This window comes from Pararge aegeria, chromosome 15 (genome assembly GCF_905163445.1).
Source record: "Pararge aegeria chromosome 15, ilParAegt1.1, whole genome shotgun sequence".
Taxonomy (NCBI): Eukaryota; Metazoa; Arthropoda; class Insecta; order Lepidoptera; family Nymphalidae; genus Pararge; species Pararge aegeria.
In genome coordinates, this window is record NC_053194.1 from 8,889,654 (window position 1) to 8,912,503 (window position 22,850).

At 35.8% G+C, this 22,850-nt stretch overlaps 1 protein-coding gene and 1 long non-coding RNA gene across 7 annotated transcripts in view; one reads left to right on the forward strand and one right to left on the reverse strand.

Annotated features, from left to right (window-relative positions):
- Nucleotides 1-19,726, reverse strand: part of LOC120629910 (protein unc-13 homolog 4B) — a 47,563-nt gene extending 27,837 nt beyond the window's left edge. The window contains exon 1 of one of the 5 annotated variants that reach the window (XM_039898988.1): nt 18,704-19,726. In XM_039898988.1, the coding sequence (XP_039754922.1) occupies nt 18,704-19,584 (881 nt within the window). In that variant the 5' untranslated portion in view covers nt 19,585-19,726. Of the gene's footprint in view, nt 1-1,190; nt 2,966-4,365; nt 4,518-10,724; nt 10,975-18,703 lie in introns of those variants that run through there. The other 4 variants (XM_039898989.1, XM_039898991.1, XM_039898990.1 and 1 more) reach the window with 4 other exon arrangements.
- Nucleotides 4,173-5,812, forward strand: LOC120629912. 2 transcript variants are annotated; one of them, XR_005659006.1, is made up of 3 exons: nt 4,173-4,323; nt 4,511-4,630; nt 5,646-5,812. It is a non-coding gene; the product is annotated as an uncharacterized LOC120629912 (long non-coding RNA). The 2 variants fall into 2 exon arrangements; XR_005659005.1 differs by lacking the exon at nt 5,646-5,812 and adding an exon at nt 5,302-5,395.
- Nucleotides 19,727-22,850: the final 3,124 nt, after the last annotated feature.

Consider the following 22,850-nt stretch of genomic DNA (forward strand, 5'->3'; position numbering starts at 1 on the left):
TTTAATAGCTACAATTTAGTGAATTAAACCTTTTTCCATGGAAACCACTCTTAAAAAGCAAAAGTTGTCCTCTATATCATTCATTGGGGTTCATTATGTTTTGATGAACCCCAATGGCATTACATTAGGTATACATTAGGTATACCATAATCATTCCTATAAATTAAATATGTATGTTAAGAGAATCTGATTTTCTAAAGTAATACTCGAAAAGCAACTTAAAATGTCACTAGAACATTGCAATGGACAAGAAAGATAACTTATTTTAGAAGTTAGCAAAACAAAAATAAATAATTAGTAAACCTGGAATCATACCAGTGGACTGAGTATGTGGTAATTCATTAGTAGGAATATATAAATCAAACCAATACATAGTGGTGATATAATTTAATATTTATTTTGTATACAATATAGGTCTACATAAAATTACATTTTTGGTAAAATATTATGTGCTACGAGTAGCATACCTATTAGTTCACAATAATTATTATCTTGCATTGCTTAATTTAAAAACAATGTAGGTAATACAAACCACATACCTACTTCACTCATTACAAGAAGCTTAATGTTAATAAAATGCATTGTTTTCCATTTAAAAAAGAGATAATTTATAATTAAATTTTAACAATTGTTGTTAAAAAGCCACTTTATTAGGCATTAAAAATCTTACATATTTAATATAGAATCACAATTTACTGGAAGACTGGAATGATTTCTTTGACATACATTGGACTTAACTATAATAATGTATTGTCTACCATGTTTTGCTGTAGAACAGCATCACTTTTTTTTGATTGTGTGAAAATTTCAGTTCTTTAAATCAATCACTTTTCTAGTTTGTTTAACACTAACTATACTATCTGATTTTTGATTTAATATGAATTGCAATTAGGACACCAATTAATATTAAATCTTCTGTAGGACGAACATGACATAATTCAGATCATTTGAATTAAATTGGTAAAACTTATTTTAAAATCTAAAAAAAAACCATTTACTTGGATACCTAACCAAAGCTTTATAAAGTGTCAAAACATAGTTACAATATGACTAAGAATAATTATATTATTGTTTGCAAAGTTGCATTAGAACAGTGTAGTTGGTCAATGCTCTAAAATCCTCTCTAACACGAATCATAAGCCTAGCAGTAGGATGTTAAGGCTGATGCTAATGATATTTAAAGTGTTCACTTATCCAAACCAGCAAACAGAGTGTATTTAATATCGGTATACTCCTCTGCACCATGTTTACTACCTTCTCTTCCGATACCAGACTCTTTTATACCACCAAATGGAGGTTCTGCAGCTGAGAGTATACCATCATTAATTGCAACCATTCCAAAGTTTAGCTGACGAGACATTCTAAATGCTTGACCAAGATCTTTCGTAAAAACATAAGATGCAAGCCCACTTCTCGTATTATTCGCTACCTGTATTGCCTCCTGCTCAGTTTCAAACTTATAACAAACAGCTATGGGCCCGAATATCTCTTCTCTGTAAATTCTCATCTCTGGTTTTACTTCAGTGAGAATTGTAGACTCATAAAATTTGTTTCCAAGTTGTTCAGCAGGTTTACCACCAATCAATGCTTTAGCTCCCTTTGACAAGGCATCATCAACTAATTGAGTAACCTTTTTGGTTTGTTCTATATTTATCAAGGGCCCACACGTGACACCCTGTTTTGTGCCTGGTCCCAAGATACAACCTTTAGAAATTTTTTCTTTAAAAGCTTGCACAAATGAATCATATACATCCCTGTGTACTAAAAATCTATTTGCTCCAACGCATGCTTGCCCATTATTTCTGAATTTAGCAAGCATAGCCTGGTCTACAGCATGTGAAATATCTGCACTTGGGAAGACAATAAATGGTGCATTACCACCTAATTCTAAGCAGACTCTTTTAACTCCTTTTGCAGCCATACCATATAGTATTACACCAACATGTGTAGAACCAGTAAAAGAAATACATCCTACACTTGGATCTTCACACAGCACTTTTCCCACTGCTGGAGCATTTTTTCTACTGGAAGTAATGACGTTAATAACACCCTTAGGTACACCAGCTTCTTCTGCAAGTTGGACAGCCGCTAAAGCAGTCAAAGGGGTATCTTCTGATGGTTTAATGACGCAGGTGCATCCAGCTGCCATTAAAGCTCCAACTTTCCGAGTAATCATAGCAAATGGAAAATTCCAAGGTGTAATAACAGATACAACACCCAGCGGCTGTCGCGTTACCATGATCGCTTTATGTGGCCATGGACTCGGCACAACCTCTCCATTAATATGACGAGCAGTGTCAGCAAACCATTCCAAGAAAGAACTTCCATAGACAATTTCACCTTTGGATTCAGATAAAGGCTTACCAGCTTCAGCAGTTATAATTTCAGCAAGGTTATCAGAATTTTTAACGCACAGATCATACCACCTTCGAAGTATGGTAGCCCTTTCTTTTGCAGTAGTATCTTTCCATGTTTGAAAGGTGTTGGTAGCTGTATCAACTGCTAATTTGGCATCGACGGCGTCCATGTCGGGAATCTCGGCAATAACCTTATCATCCGCTGGATTCAAAACAGGAAACACAGCTTTACTCTGCGCGTTCACCCACTGTCCATTAATATAAGCATTTTTCTTCAATAAATGCATTTGTCGACTTTGATTTAGACGCAAACTCAGGTTTCGTAACAGACCGGCTCGAGAGAAAACCATATCTTTATTGAAAGTTCTCCACACTTGTACTGATAAACGTGGTCGAATAACACAACGTCGCTTGATAAGATATTGAAACTCACGAACAGAATATAAGTCTAGGCATTTTATTATAAATTAATCAATTATTCAATAAACAAGTGATTCTATTGCAGTTATATGACAGTTGACAGGACTTGACGGGATACAGCTGACTTTGGCATATATCAAACTGGGATCACAGACAAATAATATATTTGAAAGAGCTGAAATAACAGACTAAAAATACTGACGCCCATAAAATTGAATCGTAATACTGAGTGCCTCTCCCAGAATAATGAGAGCGCCTTTAATATTACGCCCACGAGTTACGACTCACGTTAACCACCGCACGATATCTTCTGTTCTTTAGAAATGTTATGTTCGATCATGGAGTGAAATTGATCTTAAACTTCATACCATCGTGTTTTACAAATACCTTCGCATTCCACAGGTTATTTAACTGCTTAATAGTTTATCAGTTATATAGCTCCTAGAACCCAACTTAGGTCATTTTAATAGCCGGCATTTAGTCTTATTTTAATGATAGTGCGCTATTGTAAATGGTTATAATCAATGATTTAATATGTTACTCTGGTTAGAATAGTGACAAAACACAAAATGTAGCCTAGCTGCGTCATCAATATCAAATATCAATCACTTATGCTGGGAAAGCAACGTTTGCCCAAGTCAGGAACAGAATTTGGTAACCGGTCGGTCTGAACTCTCATCATTAACATGTAAATGGAAATCTTACTCCTGCTAAACTAGTACCTACCCAAACAGAACCAAGTAAATTTAGCCCATTGTGTACCCACGGGTAATACATAGTTTAATAATGGCTAGTGATCAAAACCCAATCCTTTATCCCCTTTTACATTCACCAGATCTTCAGAAAGTTTGTCTTCAATTTGTTTTTAAAGTGATGATACAATCTAAAAATCGGATCATATTTATAGGAAATGGCTCCAAGAAGTAATAATTATTAATATCGACAAATAATTTTATTTCCTATCCCGAAGGAACCTCTTTTGGGGATAAAAATTAGGTACCTATCAGCATCAACTAGTTTGCAGGTTTAAAGGTTAAAAATCGGTTTTTAACCTATTTTCTTCGCTTTAACTAAAAAGGAAGGTAGGTAAGTACACTTTCAGAGATAGGTAAGCACTTTAAAAATAAAGTTATAAAATATTCAGCTTTATTGTTTAGTACGTAGTAGTGTAGGTACATAATTATAGATTAAAATAGATGTACAGAAATCGTCCAGTTACAATTTTATTCTCAAACTTAAATATAGACGGGTATAAATCGTCTTTAATTTAAATTACATTCAAGCATTACCCACCAGGTTGGTACCTAGTAAATACTAATTTTACTTCAGAAAAGGTATGGCAAGAAAGTTTGAAACCACGCATGCGCTCTTTATTCGGTACCTATCTGTATAAACAAGGCTACATGCTGATAAATATTGTAAACAAAGCTTTTCCTCGTGATTGTTGTATTATCTTTACAACAATCACGAAGAAAACCATAATTTGATTCTACAATGTGAGAAAAGAAAAGAGTACCTACCTATTAACTGTAACTACCTATCTATTGTAAGTGGAAAATTAGCCTTTTAGCCATTGTGACTTACTTACCGGCTATCATGCACTTGTTCTTCCACAGACTTTTGTTGTTGTAATTTTTCGTAGAATCCTTTCCACATTGATTCCTCATCCATGATTAATTCTGTTTAGCACTTAACTTTTAATGATTTTTTATTTCCTCATTTGCGTTCCACAGAGCATATCGCGACCAACTTGTTCGGCTATAGACACGGTAAGACCATGATTTTATGCTGATCAATCTGAATCACCGAACGGAACGAGTCATAACCGACATTATCTTCGCGTAGTCAATGACGTAAGCACCTTCAGTTAACTTAAGATTATAAGATTGAATAAAACCACATACAAAGCGGTCACCACGGCAAAACTTTTATATTTGAGGTCACTGACTGAGACAACTGCCGGCTAAAGTTGCCGGTCACCTGAATATAACGTTATTTGCCTCTCTTGTTACAATTAAACGTAAACACTTGTTTAAAAGAGATTGTTTTGCGTGGTGCCAGTAGGCGAACGAAATAAAACTGACGTAATACAAGGCAAAAGGTATTCACAGTCGTCGTCGCTTTACGCTCGACGCCGCCAGTGCGGCTACAAGCTGATCTGCATAAACATCACACGTGTTTTATAATGGCACACAATAACAATCTATAATCAGTATTCAAACAAATCATCTGGATATTAAGTATGTACAAACACTATCAAATCGTAGTCAAGACTTCCTGTTAAATATTTCAGTATAATGAGTAACTTAGGTAAGTACATTGTAAACAATTAGGCGCTGACTTAAAATAGATGTTGTCCTAGTCGTAATTAAAAAAAACTGTTTTTTTTTTAATTTAGCCATTGTTTCGTTTAAATTTATTTTCCGGTTAACTGCCTACTCAAGACGTACCTAGAACTTTATCTAATACAACTAATGGACGCGTCTTCGTATAATTTATTATATAAGTAGTATATTTATTTCAGAATTCCCATGACAAAGAAAAACACAGTAAAAAGTTACCGTCTCCAGAAAATACTAGCCGTTAGGTATGGAGTTCTGTACCTAAGTCTGGTCAATATTAAGCTCCATTAATATTGACCAGATCTAAACGGAAATTATGTTAGATCCAACCTTTTTGGAGAAAAAAATATTGCTGTATTCGGTCTAGATTACACGGCGTCAATTGTCTAAAATCGCCCAAAAATTTATCCCGTATCCCGAAGGTACCCTTTTGTTTCTCCGTATAAAAAACATCCTAAATGTTAACTCAGATTATCAGTTATGAATATATACCAAATATGTAGTAACAATCAAATCCATCCTGTAGTTTCGGCGTGAAGCGCGAACGAAATTGGAAGACAAACAAATATTAGAATAATAATTCTATAATAAGCAAGCCAACAAGCAAGTAAGAATACCTACTGGGATACATTTTCTCGCACAATCGCGCGATATCCGTTGCCTTTGCTGCAATGCTATCTAAAACGCGGTAGAAGTGAAATGTCAAAGAAAATAAACTAATATCAGTTATTTGGAAACTAGATAAAACAAGAATCTTTTTAACGAATTCAAGTAAAAAAACTTTTGAACGTTTAAATAAAACATAATATTTATGCTGAGTTGTTACTCTCATTTCGTGACCTTGAAGTAGACTATACCTAATCGTCAGCCATCACATAAAACCAGCTATACCATCGACCTTGATGCCACAAACTATTTAAGTAGTCGTAACAATTTACAACGCCAAACGAACGCTGCGCACTCGTTTTTTGCTCTTTTTATCTTACTCGTCACAGTTCATGTTAAGGGGTATCACGATACTAGATACCAGACCTTGAATTGACATTAACTCTACAACTGTTGAGTAATCAAAACAATTTGAGATAAGTCTTTCACAGCTTTGCGCTCAGCTAGTGAACACTTCGTAATAATATTTATAGTAATATTTTTTTTAACGTAATTTGAATGCAACACCTAAAAGCAGCGAAATAGAGTTAGAGCTTCGGCCTTTCTCGCGGAGGAATCTAGTTCGATCCCCGACACGGCTTTTCGTAGTTTTAAAGGTATGCAATTAAAATATCATTTACTTTATTGGTATAGGTAATCTGCAAGCCTGGGAGTACTCCTACGAAGTTTTAAAAGGCGTGTGACCAATGCGCACAGGGCCAACGTGGTGGACTACGGCATAAACCCTTCTCATTCTGAGAGGAAACCCATGCCATCTAGTGAGCTGGTAAGGGGATGATAATAATGGAATTGGCACCAGAATCATTTGATTGGTGTATGCCAATTTTAAAGTCACGACATATTTTTTTTAACAATCATCGGAAATAATATTTGATACCGTAATTTAGGTAGTAGTACAGTAAGTTTTCGTCATAAACATAAATACGTAACCCTAACATATATTATGTTATCTGACACGCAATTATTCCGTTTTCTAAAAATAGGTAGTGCAATTCAATGACTGTATATCATTATAAGAATTTCAGCAGCAATGAACTAGCAACGCCTTATAATAGCAAAGTATATTTTAGTATTTGATACAAGCCTCACTTGTAAAAACATTACTGATAGACGTTATTTCGGGCGAGCCAGATATCTGACGACGACTACAATCAGACGTAAAATAGTCAGACTTAGAATACAAAAGGCCTTATCGCTAAGTTCCGATCTCTGCCTGGAAACGTATTAGGAAAACTAAAAAGAAAACCAAAAAAGGTAACGGTAAACCATAAAAACATATTACTCATACATAAACCAGACTACACACTTAAAACAACACAAATAATAAATATGAAATTAAATAAATTAATATATACTTTAGCATAGCATACATACTTAAATATACATATATTAGAGTAAATAAATAATAACAGTCGTCTTTATTGTGCGAGATAATGAATGAGCCTTAACAGCATTTTTATATATGCCTAATGAGTTAGCCTGTCTTATATAAATTGCTTCAGCAACACCGAAAACGACTACATATCTTAAGAGTATAATCAGATTACCACAAAACAACCTTATTGCTTCCACGAAATGCCTTCATAATTATAGTCTACATAATATATTATTAGGTACCTTACATCTAATTCTGACGGGAGTTCATTGCCTTCCTTCTCGAAGTAGCCTTAATAACTATATTAAACGGAATGATTAATGTAGATAGGTATATTGGATTAATAATAATTGACGTTATCTAAGAGAAGATAGGCGCCATTAACATGCTCAGTGATACAGGAAAACTCTTCAAAGCTAAATGAAAATGGCTTATTATTGACGAGACGCAATTAAAAATTACATCATTAATATATACTATAAGTATTTCTTTTCTATACTATATTCTTGAGTCAGAAATTTTCATCGAAAATATCCTTTATATATGACGGAATTTTCAGTTATTATCCTAAAGGATATTAAATTAATTCCGTTAAATAAAGGGAATACAAATTTTGAAAAATGCAGGCGTTCGAAATGCGTTTATCCATTGTAGCGCTGTTTTAGAAAGCATCACAATACTAATTTATTGAATAACAATTCATCATTTATCACACCATTACCGGTGCACTTTAGCTGACAGGTCTCCTCTCCGTATAAGACTTATATTATATTATTAAACCATAGACCGCTACGCTGGCCAAATTGTGGATTTCACAGTATTTCAATAGGTTTTCTTTCACCTTTAAGGAATGTGATATTAAATGCTTGAAACTCACTCACCTCTGAAAAGTTAGAGGTACTTGCTGGAAATTTAAATATGTCCCTCCTGAAGAAAAGCCGCAGTCCCTAACACTAGGAAAAAACCGCTTCTTCTAACCACGTTAAAACAATTACGTAGACAAACATCAATATTGCTAACGATTCACATAGTATAGGTAGGTACATAATAATTTTGTCGATTCATGTCAGCGTATCAATTTACGGTTGATCAACAGTTTTCATTTGTTTAATTATACGCCTTTTGTTTAGTCAACTACAAATAGCTAATGGAATTGAAGGTCCGAGCTTTCTGGCGGAGTAGTGATCGCTTTGGCATGTTTAAATGAAACTACCAATATTCAATTCCCATTGCTACTATATTATCCATTTTATCTAATTTCCCACTACGCTTAGATGGACTGGGAAAAGACGTGTGAAAATTATATATATATAATTTTAAGCCTGTTCCGCTGGGAGCGCTAGTGTAGATTAATTTATGCTCTAAACTCATGGTAATCAGAGGCAGATAGAGAGTGCTATGTCTGTCTGTAGACTTCTACGTCCGCAGAAGAACCAGAGCTACGAATATAGCTTGACGAGTCACGGAGTTCAAGTGGAATGAGGTGCTGGTACGGTGACCCTGCAATAGGTGATATATATAAATCTCTAACATCTCTATAAGGCCTACCTACTAGTATGAAGGCCAGACGTAGGACGTCATCAGAATCGCGGGGAGTTCTTGGGCACAAGTGGCACTACTCATTGGCATTCGAAAATTCTTACTAAAGACCTATGCCCTGCAGTGGATGTCCATCGGTTGATGATGATGTCAGACGTAATTGTCTCGAAACAGAAAAACAACATCTCGATTTGGAGCGTTCACATGTTATCTATTACTTAAGGTTTGACCTGGATGCGGAGTTTAGACACTTGATGCAAAATAATAATGAATGAAAACCTCCTTTATGTACCTGCATACAAAATGATATCAGCATGTTAATGACCTTGATTACGGTAATATGGGGGCGACGCTTAGTAAGTAATCTGAATAGATATGTGGGTGCCAAGACGGACACAAACCGAAAAAGGAACCGAATGTTGGTACAGCTGAATGCAACTTGCAGTGAAACGTATTGTTTTTTAATCCACGATGCAAAAGTGAGGGGGTGGTATAAATTTAACGTGTAAGTGTATACCTTCGTGTGTGTCTGCTGTGACATTTTAGATCCTCATTTTATTTGAAAGGTGAATTAGTCGAGAGTGTTCTTAGCTATGTTTGTAAAAAATTGCTCCAAGATGGCCGCCGCCACAAAATGGCCAATAGCATGTTTTTTATACTTAGTGTTTTAACTAGGATTGTTGTTAGACACCTGAGGTGAGAACGCTTACGCCCAGCTTAAAATTCAAGTAATTTATGATTTAGGAAATTAGCGCTGTCCACTACAACGGTCAGTATAACACAGGCCTCTTCAATGTGTCTCCAATGAGAGAGCAGCTTCAATATGCTCAATATTGAGAAATTTAAACGCTGAAGATGATATTGGTCAACTTAAATTGGACAACTTACTAAAGGTAGCTGTTAGTTGGCATTTCGAGGAGCATACAGGTAGTATACACTTGTAAATATGTAGGTGGTGGATCCTTTTTTCATAACTACCTATTTGCTGTAGTGGGTCTACGGATCACGTGGTCCTGGGTTCGAATCTCTGGTCCCCGAATTATATAATTCGGTATTGTGCATTTTCTATTAAAGAATTTTCAGTACCATTCCAAAGATAGGAAATTGACGGTAACAACTCCCGTGCCACGGAAAGAATGTCAAGCCGTCGGTCCCGATTATTTTCAATAATTGTGGCAAAGTTGTTAAAGCCCACCAACCCGCATTGGACAAGCGTGATGGCACTATGCTATAATACCGTCTCATCTATGAGAGACAAGACCAATGGCCATAGGCTGCGGATTATGAAGTAAACTCAGAGGCTTGACGTCAGGGTGCCAGTTATTCTTTTGTTTATTTAGAAAAAAGACTTTTCTCGCATTTACCTAAACTCAGCCTCTCATAATTTGCTTGTGCATAACTAAATATAAATCGTGAGCAACATATTTACAAGACAGTTTAATCCTTTGCTCACATAGGTAAACCACAGAACAAACAAGATTGCAGTGCTCTGTTAATCTAAACACTCAAACTTGTCTTCAGGTCTGCATAGTAATGAATTACTGGTATTATTATGTCATCATCATAAGAATTATCAAACCATTACTGGCCCTTTTCAGGTCTCCTCTCTGAATGAGATGGGTTTAAACCGTAGACACCACGCTTCCGGCCAAGTGCGTAATGGTAGCCTTCACGCGCCTTTGAGAATGTAATGGACAACTCTCAGGCATGCAGGTTTCCTCACGATTTTCCATCACAGTAAAAGCATGTGGTATTTAAATTACTTAAATTAAAAATCCTTTTAAATTGATAACGATGCAAATCATTGTATCTCAACATTATTTTAGTATTATAGGACAGTAGGCACTGTTTTAACTTTAGTCACCTGTACTGTTAGTTTCACAAACCATAAAAATATTATTCGTACTTAAATCCCGTAAAATTCTAATAATTGCTCTATGGTGGAAAATTAAATTAAATAACAGAGCTTTTTAAGGGCTTCAGCTAATCCAACTGAAAATATAAAATTTAACATGATAATCTTACTTGCGTCGGCTAATAATTTCGTGTTCTTGCAACTTTTTGTACACAAATCCCCACGGGTCAACACGAGCTTTTTGTTCCATTTTTCACAGAAACAACACTTAAATTATAAGGTAACGCAAAGAACTGCTTTAATAAAGCTAATTAAGGCAAAAACACTCCGATTCCACGTTAAAAAAAATGTTTACGTTTTAATTATGAAGTTTTTAGCACACACGTAATTAATATTAAAGTAAGTGCGAATTTTCAGGCTTCACGTAGCGCGGATTGTCAGTGACTGGCGGACAATACAAGCGGCTGTTAGCTTTGTTCGCCAGAGGTTTATAACCTACTCCAGTTTTTAGATACCCAAGATATTTTGTTGTAGAAAAACCACCTATTGTTATGGCATTAAGTGTCATGTAGGGAATTATCGTAGTTACGCAAAGATAAAGTTATTTCCAAGTTAATTGCACATTATAAAATAATAAGTTACATATTATGAAGAATTAAATATATTATTTAACATCAAATTACGTAGCTATTATTTTTCCTGGTATTACAGTAAATTGCTTGACGGCGTTCCGGTACAATATCGCGTGGAAACCTATTAGAAGAAAGGATCTGCCCTTACAGGTTACCCCGTTAGCATCATAGACTCTGTGTTCTATCGTCACCTACTATCAGATAGTATTGCAGTCAAGGACTGAATTCAACAGAACCTTCGCTAACCATGTCCACTTAACACTACGACTTAAATTTAAGCACGGAAAATAAGTTTGATATCAATTGACATAAAACTTTTTCAGTTGTTTGAAGTGCGTGACGTGGGCTACGAATCCATACCAGTAGTGAATGACGGCATTCACTACTGGTATACAGGTTTTCAAATCAATGGTCTAAGCCCACCTAAATAAAACTATCAAGTAAAGAACTACCCCCGAGGAGGGTCCAGTTGTCAGTCATATAATAGAAAAATTAACAGTCGCAAATGTATGTTTTTCCGTAATACAAAAGACGGGGGCTTACAAAATAATTGTAATAAGTATTTTTTCCTCATTTTGTACCATATTTTTATGCTTTGCTGATCACTTATTAATCAAGTTATTCCTCGTTTTGTACCAAATTTTTAGGCTTTGCTGATCACTGACTTATCAGTGAGTGGGAGAGTAGGTATGTGGCTATAGCCAACCCGTTTCAAAAGTAAATTAAATTAACGCACGGTTAAACAAAGTTAAAAATATTGATGCGAAACTAAACCGATTCTCCGTCTCTAGGTGCACGAAAGGAGACTATACTGCACTGCTGAACATAGATCTTTGGGTCCAGCGGCTCCCTGCGACTCGCTTGATGGCATCCTTCCACATCGTCGGGGGTCTACCAACGCTCCGTTTAACGGTGCGAGATCGCCATGTCAGCCTTGGGACCCCAACGTTCTTCGGTTCTCCGAACTATGCGCCCCGCCCATTGCCACTATAGCTTCGCAACTCTTGAGCTACGTCGGAATTTTGGGTTCTTCTACGGTTCTCCTCATTCCTGATTTGATCACGTAGCGATACTCCAAGCATAGTTCTCTCTGTCGCCCGCTGATTGATCCTGAACCTTCTTATGAGTCCCATAGTCAGCGACCGCGTTTTAGAGCCATAGGTAATCACTGGCAACAGGTACTATTCGAAGAGTTTGGACTTGAGGCACTGAAGTATATTGGACGAGATGTCAGGGAGTTTCCAGGACACACTGCTTGCTTATTAGACCCTGCCATCACAACGGGAAATCATTTGACGATTCCCGGTGAGTCAATTAAGGAAACGGTTTTCTTATAATGTCTACCTTACCGCTCTCAATAATTATAAGCATATCAGGGTCACGGATTTCCTTGCGGAGAGTTTTTAATATCCCTAGATAAAAGAAAAAAAATCGGTCTTCCGTTGTATGGAAAATGGCGGATAATCTAGATATATTTTATATCGAAACTAGATATATTTTATACGAATGAAGGAATATTCAAAAAGCACATAGAACATTTACCTTTATCTACCAAAAAAAATGTTTGAACTCGCTAACCGCCATCACCATGGCATCCATCTATTAAATAATAGCTCAGGCAGGCGCCGCAACACGGTAGGTTGAGGTATACTCTGGACGTTCTCTCTGGACTGGTCTAGTGGGAGGCTGTGGGCGTACCACCAGATGAGGTTGCAGTCAAGGGTGCACTCGTAGTGGAATAAAAAAAACATATACTACTTTTTTTTTTATTCTTTTTCTTAGGGCTTTTACAGAGCAGCTGCATGTCAGTCCTATTATAAACTAACAGCGTAAGTAGCATTAATATTATTAACTAAACAAGAACATATAATATGTATAAATAAAAATAAGAAAAATCTATCATCCACAGTGGTATTTTTCAATTCTTATGTTGGTTTTCCACGTTGTATTTGTATTGTTGTTCTACATTCCTGCACTTATAATGCATTATTTTTCTGAACTATGTCTAAAATGCGCTTATATTATGCGCTTAGGTATGAACAGAGTCTCATATTGCAGTCCACATCATACGAGTGGGCACCGTGCATTGCTTACAATTGCTTCGAGAATCATGACTTATTGTCGTGCATTGTTATGCTAATTCTCCATATTGACATACATACTCGGTATAACTTTGTTTATAGCTATAATTCGCATATAACCTAATATACATACACGTTTAGCGGAATTTTGAAATGCTGTTGAAGGGTGCGTAAGTAAATTTCATACGAAATCACCCTGTAAAAATATCAAGTCAAAAGCAGCATATTTATTTATCGATACAAACTAATTCGAAACATTCTAAGTGTTTACTTATGGCAACCCTATTTAAGTTAAAAGACCGACACGTGCATAGTACTAACGCTACGCGGCGCGTTACTAAGAAAGTCACAGAATCTGATTTCTTGCAGTAAAAGCTATGGCAATGGTATACCCAAAAACTATTAGCGTTTCGGTTTCACAGATACGTCTCCGAGGCACGAGTGTGGGCAAAATTCTGGTCTCTGGACTGGCACTGATAACTTCTGAAGTAGATTAAAATCCGTTTAGGTCTTCTAAAGATAGTTTTGGTTTTTTAAGTTTAATAATTAGAGGCACAATAAATATTAGGCTTAATTTTGTAGAAAAAAAAATTCATACGATGTTATTTATGATATCTTCAATTTTTATACGCCACACACGATCAAGCAGATCTCCCACAATACGCAATACGCAACACCGGACCATCCTAGGAGATGTTGACTCTACTAAATTGTAAAGCAAATAAAGTTTAAATTAACCTTTAATTATTATTAAATCGAGCAAATTAAGCTTAATCTTCACTGTATATAAAGTCTGCTTTTATTTGTACTAATATTATAACGTATAAGTCTACATTTGTGAGGTTATGTGTGATAATCCCTGGATCAACAGAACCAATAATCAAAATTCTTCTACCAACAAACAACACTATTTGTTAGTGTCATAGGCTACCAAAAAATTAAAAGACTTCTTCGTGGTAGTCGGATTTGCAGACTAAGTAAAAAAAACGGGCAAACGACAGATGGGCGCAGTGGGCCAAGCCCGCGGGTTCGATTCCCACCACTGGAAATTGTTCGCGTGATAAACATGAATGATTTTCAGTGCCTGGGTATTTATCTATAGATTAAAGGTAATAATGTATATTATTCACAAATTATAGTTCATCAGTTATCTTGGAGCCCATAACACAAGTTAAGCTTGCTTTAGGGCAAGATGGCGATGTATTTACTGTCGTAATATATTTTTTGAGCAAAAATTTGTAGAGCTTGATAATGTCCGATACCGACAGCATACGTCTAACTTTTGTATTTAAGTTACAAAAAAGTAGTTTATTAAGTAAGGTAGAGTAGCAATAATAAGATGCATTTATTTAGAAATCATAGATAAATAATTTTTTTTTTTGTTTATTTGTAAACAAGATGATAATAACGCGATAGTAGGTACTTAGTTAATTACATGTTTGCTTTAAAACGCAAACACTCTGCTTTAGCAATCAAACGGTTTACATCGACTTATAAGCAGTTACTGTTATTTACCTAGAGACGATCCCGATACCTGGAACAGTACTTTGATATCAAACAAATCACTGACATAACCCATTTGAATAAAGGCTTATCGAATCAGTAAAAATTAAATATTAGAAAATGAAGAATCCCTGAATCATATGTATGACTGGAATTATAAAATAGTTTCAACCTTAAATTAATTATGTGTCAGAATGCTATCAATATTCAAATTAATAAAAGAACATTAGGAAACTAAACGGACATCCTGAATCTCTTACTGAAATTTAAAAAAACATTGTACCACCTTGAATTGGGAATGAAAGTTTGTTTGCCAGAACATGCTAATCTCAGAAGCTTATTTCAGCTACCAAGCAGCGTAGCTGTTGTCTGATCTGTAGTACGTGGTTGCGGGTGAAGGTTATTACAGGCACATGAGACTTACGCGGCAGGTTAATGGGCACACGGTGGCGTTTTCTTTAGGACGTGTATGCCCTGCAAAGTTTTGTATAGGCGATGGTTTTCAGGTGGGCAATTATTACAAAGAAAGAAGCATGAGCCTTATCTTGACTTAGGCAGGCGGGCGGGACGACGTAGAAAAATAAAAGAATTTGTTTTGTGCTTCTTAGAACAGGACGCGTTTGGATTTAAAGATAACGAATATGGTTATCGCCATTATCTCATTACCGTGTAGATACACATTTCCCATGTAATCTCATCAAAAGTGCCATCTATGGGCATACTTGAATAAAGATATTTTTGACTTTGACTTTGACGCTGCAAATCTGATGATTAAATGGAGGACCTCTATTATATACCTACTTCTTCAATTTAGAATTCATAGGTCAACATTTGGCAAAACTGCAATGCCGCGCAAGTAAAATCGATTAGCTTAGTCGATAAAATATTGTGCAATGTGAACTTATAAAGCCCTCAGGAACTCGACAGGAACAAACTCCACGTTATTACCACGCTGTTGTCAGAGGAAATACATGGGAAATCACTAATCACTTAATTCAGAAGCCATATTTAATTATATAGCAGATTTCCCTGCTCGACACAATAGATAAACGTGACTGCTAATGAGTAAGTAATGAACTACGATCTCAAGATATTTTTATCTTTTAATTGATATTTTATTTTAACTGCCTCGTTCATCAAGTGGTTGTGTGTTTAACTGCGGCTTACGAGGTCCAAGTTTCAGTACCCGGGTCGGGCTATTATTGTTAGGTATTGTTTGCTGTTAAAAGTGGAAATCTATAGGTCTGTTTTTAATCCAGAAGTCCACCAAACAATTCTGAGAATGTATAAATTCACTTTAAGACTTGACATTAGCATAATTCTTGTTGAAGGCTAACTTAAAATCACCCTTAAAGAGTCACATAGAAGAAAAAAGTTTTAAGTAAGCGTTAGAATATTTATATAATTGTACTTATCAGAAATTGTTCTTAAGTTCAACCGCTTGTAATAATTAATAAGGAATATAGAGTACTAGCGTACCCAGCTCGCTTCGCCGGGCTAGATTTTGCTTTATTTTATTTAAACAATAAACTAACATCATTAAATTTTTAATTGAAGTCTCATAATATATTAAATCATTTATTTCTCTCCGTAGTCATTCTCTTCTATTCTCTTCTCGAGCGGGTAAAGATCATTATCTACACCCATGTACACCATACAATAGAATATCATCATAGTAAATAAAAGCTGTATTTGACAGTTTGACAATTCAAAAATAGGAGTGCTCCGATCGTCACCAAACTTTACAGGATTACTCGCCAGGTCAATCCAGAGATTCCCTGAAAGTTTCATTGAAATCGGTCCAATCGTTTCGGAGCATATACGGAACATACCCACACACTTTCTCTTTTGTACATATAAGATTAAAATTGCAAATTGTTATATTACGGTAGACATGTGATTACATCTGCATAGCTATGAATAGCCAAATCGAGATTTACGCGACGCTTCTAACACTTAGATATACCTACGTCCAACTTCAAGGCCAACCGTTAGCTAATCGTAATTTAATTATTTTAAAACTACAAGTAACAACTGTTAAATGAGTTAGTAATCGAAATTCCTCGTTTCATTTTAGTCCGATCGCCTTTTGATCATCATGCTCCGTCCAGTGAGCTTTATGCCGGTTTTCACTAACGACGAACAAGGAAATGCCTAAATAAGTAACGCCTAAACTAAGGAGATTCCTAAGCGTACATCAACGGTTCACAAATAGTTATCACCTAAAACGTTAGGCGTTCTATTTAGGGGAGGCCTAGGATTAGTGAAATAAATACGGCATTAGTAACATTTCGTACAACGGAAGGTCTCAGCCGACCAAGTACGGAGACAAGACCAGGAGAAAGAAAGAAATGGCATTAGTAACATAATTAATTCAATGGCGCAGTCTATTAACGTCGCACTGCACTGCTGAGCACAGGCCTCCTCTCTGGTAGGAGAGAGAGTTTTAGAGCAGAGAGTTTTGATGGGCTCTAACCACTATTATCACCAGTTAGTGCCGATAACCGCGACCGAGAGCTTACCACGGGTTGACACAACTAATTTAACTCCGAGCTGAAAAATCTTTAACAGGAAAACGCAATACCTAAAAATAATTGGCGGATTGGTTAATTGGTTGTTTAGTTAGAGAAGAACAAACAAACAAATACATTTTCACATTTCTAATATTAGTAAGGATTTGTTGTTTACGGATCTATTGTTTCCCTAAGTACGCTAGATAGGTTATAATCATTATAATACAAGCCATACACAAGCCATAGGTTAATTTGATTAACAGCGCATTATCTCTTAAAAGCGCATTACAACATGATAAATCTAAGAGAAAATAATAGAAGAACCGTTTAAAACCATGTCAAATGCAAAAAGATATTTTGCCCGTTAGTTCTAAAATAATTACTTTTTCCTTTAAAGGTATACAAGTTCCCTTAAAGCACCTTGAATCTTCTCAAGATGCTTTCTAACATGTAGAACACGTTTTTCATCGACATTACCTGGAACCTAGTTACTACTCAACAAAAAAAAACGTAGTCACATTGCCGTCAATATAACCTTATTTTATTACCTTAGCTCATCAAAGATATCAAATAATATTATGACTAATTGCAAAATAAATCTATTATTCCTGGCAAATGGGTAATCGTTCGGTACCATCGACAAACAGCTCTAGATACACATTATTATTGTATAACTCCTTCTATGTTATTAGATGCACAGAATTCAGAACATACAGAATCCTCATTCAGCTATTATTACCTGCAGTGCATTGTGTCAAAAAAACAGAGAAAATGCTCCGAGCACTTCTAACTTCTCACCCGCGGAATGTTGCTAGCTCACAAACTTTTCCCATTTTCTTTATTTTATAGTAAACGTTTAGAACATTATAGATAAAATGATTACTGCCACTGCTAAATTAATTAAGTGACTAACCGCCTGTTTGAGAAACACTACTACAGTGGAGTGGTTTTTGAAGCTTCAATATTAGTCGTGTACACGGTTTCTGTTTGTTCCTAATTCTGTTGTAAGATGTTATTTCGGGCCGCTAATGTCAAAACGTGTGTTATAAGAAGCCTCCTATGTTCCAAGAGAAGGTTATATTTCCAGTGTAGACAGATTAGTAGCTTAGTCACGTTCTACCAAAAAATAGAAAAGTAAGGGGCGTATGACATAAAAGTACTTTAGTATCATTGGTCGCCGTTGGTGCTTTGAATCGGCCTCATATATTCATACCCAGTGGCGTGCACTGTGTTTTTGACCAGGGTATGCATAAAGAAGAAAGGTGCAATAAAATGGAAAAATCCTTCGCATTTATGAGTCATACAAAAATTTCAGGGTATGTAATGCTTTTGTGCATGTATGGAGTGCACGCCACTGTTCATACCCATCCTCTTATACTCGATAGCTAAAAAACAAAAATAAATAAAGGTGATGACTTACTTAGTTCGATGAGACGTCGGTTTTTTTCCGCGCCAACGAAGTAAACAATCAAAAGTTCCTTTTCGGAACGGAGGTTTGATTAACTTCCATCGCTTTCGAGCATCCAAAGTGTTCGCTGATCCCACCGATATCCTTTTATGAATGTCTGGCACAGAACTTCCTTTTTGTAAATCACAAACACTAGAATATTTAGCACACTTCTCAAACTCAAACACTGATACTGAATCACCAGCTGGACATGTCTTTCTATTTGATATAGGAGTCGATGTAAGAAAATTTGTTTTATGTCTAAAACTAATGCCACTGTCTTCGAATTCCGAAATATCCGCACTATCTTCACCGATACTATGAAGTGTATGTCTTTCTTTTGAAACAGCTTTAGCGTTTAATATACTATTTTCTTCGAAAATTTTGCTCTTCATCGTGTGGTTTAGGTCAACAAATGCCGTTATATCTTCACAACTCTTCGTTTTATATTTGGATAATTTTGAACGTGGTGGAGCCTTGATAGTTTCTTCTGTGGGGTCCGGATGAGTGTCCATGACACCGATATTGGCAAGATTATCTTCGCTTCTCGAGAACTTATTTAAAAATTTCTTATACCTAGCTGGACGAACAGGCGGCTCTTCAGGGCACTTTTCTACTGTGAATCGCCGCTCGTCAGGCCTCTTGTTAGGTCTGGAGTACTTCGCGATAATTCTGTTTATTTCAGCGCTGTTTTTGCGTCTGTTGGTGTGACGTTTAAAGTGAAGCGGCTGCTGATAAGACTCAGCCACGCTCGCTCCCGCGACCCTAGCTGACCTCTCGCGCCATTCGGACACTTTGTTTTCGATGAGCCTTTGCAATTCGAGCGCACGCATCATTGGGCCTAGTTCTGGCATTGTTTATCTTTTACTTATAACACTTTCCAAAGGAAGAATTTCGTTTTATTTCGCTATCTTATCGTAGTGACCTAATGATGTTTATGGGCTTTAATTTATACAGCATCTGCCGAGTTCCTTGTAGCGATGAGTAATGATTTCTTGCAATCTTGAGCTCACTGGAACAAAAGAGATCACAGTTTAGAGTTACAGTTGTTAAATAATATTTGCTAATTTATTCAATAATGCATTAGCTTCGTCTGATGATTAAATGTTACGTCGACTCGGCAGCGATTGTATTACACAATACATAATTTAAGGTACACAAACATTAACGAAAATCTACTCATCCGCTCAGTTGAGCAGTAATTTTAGTCTTTTCGAGGAAGTTATAACCGCGATTTCTACAACGACGAGCACATCAAACGTCCTTCCGTTATTACCAAGCTCTTTTCGTCTTAAGTATTCATACTTAGTAATTATTTTCTATTGTTTAATTAATAACTTCTTTATCTGCGTAATACTTTTTGTTTTTTTTTTTAATTAATTTGACTTCAAACAGTTTTATTACAGTTTATTGAAAGTTCTACCCCGGCGTCCGACTTTCAATATACATGCACATCATTTAAAATTTTGTAATGAGTTATCGAGTATTAAAATAAACGAACAAACAAATTCTCTACTGATGCTTGTGTTATAGTCCAGTCAACTCACTCTCATAGCTTCAGGACTATGAGAGTGAGAGAGGAGAGAGTTCACCTGTGTTTGCACACACAAACTTGCGACCTATTATATCTCCCGCGTAATTGAAAAATCTCTCAGGAGATTGGACACCGTGGCCAAAAACGGTCAGCTGTGAGGTTCTACGTAGAAACTACAGATTAGTAGGTTCTATCCAGTCAACTCACTCTCATAGCTTCAGGACTATAAGGGAGAGTAAGAGTGCACCTGTGTTTGCACACACAACTTACGAACTATTACATATCTCCCGCGTAGTTGGAAAATCTATCTGAAGATTGACCAACGTAACCCAAATCGGTCAGGGTATCTGCGAGTAGTACGTCCTAGAAACAAGAACACCTATTACGTAGGCTTTTAGGTACATGACAAGTTACATGCTCATAATCTGAGTCAGTAAACAAACAGAATGAAGTTTTGACTCCATTATAAAATAGGGATTCCTATACCAATTCTGTTTATTAATTTCATTTTACAGAAAAATCATTTCACATTCATACCTATCTAACACGATATTAAACTCTACTTTTTATATAACAATAAATTTTACACCATTACTAAAATCACCACCAGAGATTTAAATTAATCTAACATTTTAAAATAATTATCGCAATCGGTTTAGGTTTTCCGGAATGATCAGTGAGAAACACCTCGTGATGATTGGGAATCGGTTATCCATGTACCTATCCATGTACCTTAAGAGTAAATTATTAACAGTTCATAATGTTTCACTAATATAAAAGACTAAAATTGAGTTCCGTACTTTTCTCTCCACTGTATTTTCATATAACTGGCTCTTTATTTTGTCAGCTGTAACGATGTCAACAAACATTATTATCTGCTGACGATTTTAGCTGTTCCTAGATATTTTTCTACTGTAAACTAATTGCAATGGTTTACTTATTGATTCACACTGGGTCTCAGTATTAGAAAGTGCATTGTGGGAGTTCATACTATTTAAATTTCATGACAAAATAATCTCATTATATCAATGGAACACATAGGAACATAATGTTTTATTTATATTATGTACAAACAAATAATAAAATAATTTTATTTACAATCACTTCCCTACCTTAGAATTTACAGGTGGGCAGATAATATAATCTGAACAAGGTCCTTTAATATGTACAATTAAAATTGTATTGTTTGATTTCAATAACCACTTAATACTTCTGATACACACACTCCTGAACAATTCACTAAAGAATACCTAAAACTACTTGCTGACGTACGTTGATAGATAAGAAGTGATAAGGATCGGAGAGTGAGAGCAGATAAGTAATAAGTATTAGATATATTGCGGTGTTAGATATAATATAGTGAGGTTAGCATTTCGTCAAAACTATCGGTAATGAACACATGTTATTAACAAATTAAAAAATGGCAAAAGCGGAAAATGAAACGCACAAATTTGATTTGACTATCCGTTTGTACCATATTACGAGAAAACAATATAAATATTTGTACATATATATTCAAATAATAAACCTAGTCATAGAGATAGTAAGAATCAGTGCGTAGGCAATAAATAGCCGTTCCTTAGTCAAGATTTATTATTTAAAAATAACTTATTAAGTATAGACCGCGCCAGCTAGAAGCCTAGAAGGTTTATCGAAACTATGTTATATACAGTGATAGGTAGAGTTACTAATAGATAATTTCCAACCGAATAATGGTCTATTACATAACTGTAAGATTCGGTCGGCTGAGCATGTAGGTCTTACGTGTTTCGGAATTCTAATTCAGCCATTATTCTTTTACTCTTGTGTTGTTGGAACAGATAAAATATATCAACGCGTTGGTAATATCAAAGTTGGTAAAGCCTCATCACCAGCCTCATAAAAAAACCTTTAGCTGGGAAAAAGGCTACTCTCTTAGGAGAGGTATACTCGTAGGTATAGTAGACCCACTTCGCTATTTCAATGCAAGCTTGTTTCAGGCATTATCACAATAGTAATAATTACCGGTAACGAAGGCCTAGCGTGTTCCAGAGGCACGTTGGTCAGCACCGATTGTATACTCGAGACTGCTACTGAAAATCTCTTGATAGATTTTATTCCACTACAAGTTCGCCCTTTACTACAATGTCACCTGTGAGCAAGCATGCGCACCACGAGGCTATAAACTTTTCTGTAAAGTAAGTATGTAATTATATGTATAACCTCATACTTACTACTTTATTTTAATTTTCTAGCGAAGATCGTACCTATGTAAATATACCGTACCAAAGTGGTTACGTATATAAAAAATACACCTTTAAAAGGTAAGGTACTGGTAGGTACAATTATACACCTGCGCATGAACGAGTACCTAGTAGGTAATTGCGATCTTAATTATTAATAAGATATGTTAATTAATGTTATGGAAATACCATAAACCACTTCTTAACTTATTGTACCTTGTGTTGAGATTTTAAAGATGACCTATGGCTAAAATGCGCGCCTGGACGCCTGTCTATCTCGTACATAAAATAGACGACATAATGGGCCGACATGATTATCTCGTGGTGCGCATCTTACCTCTCCTTAGCTTTCGTTTAAGCCGAT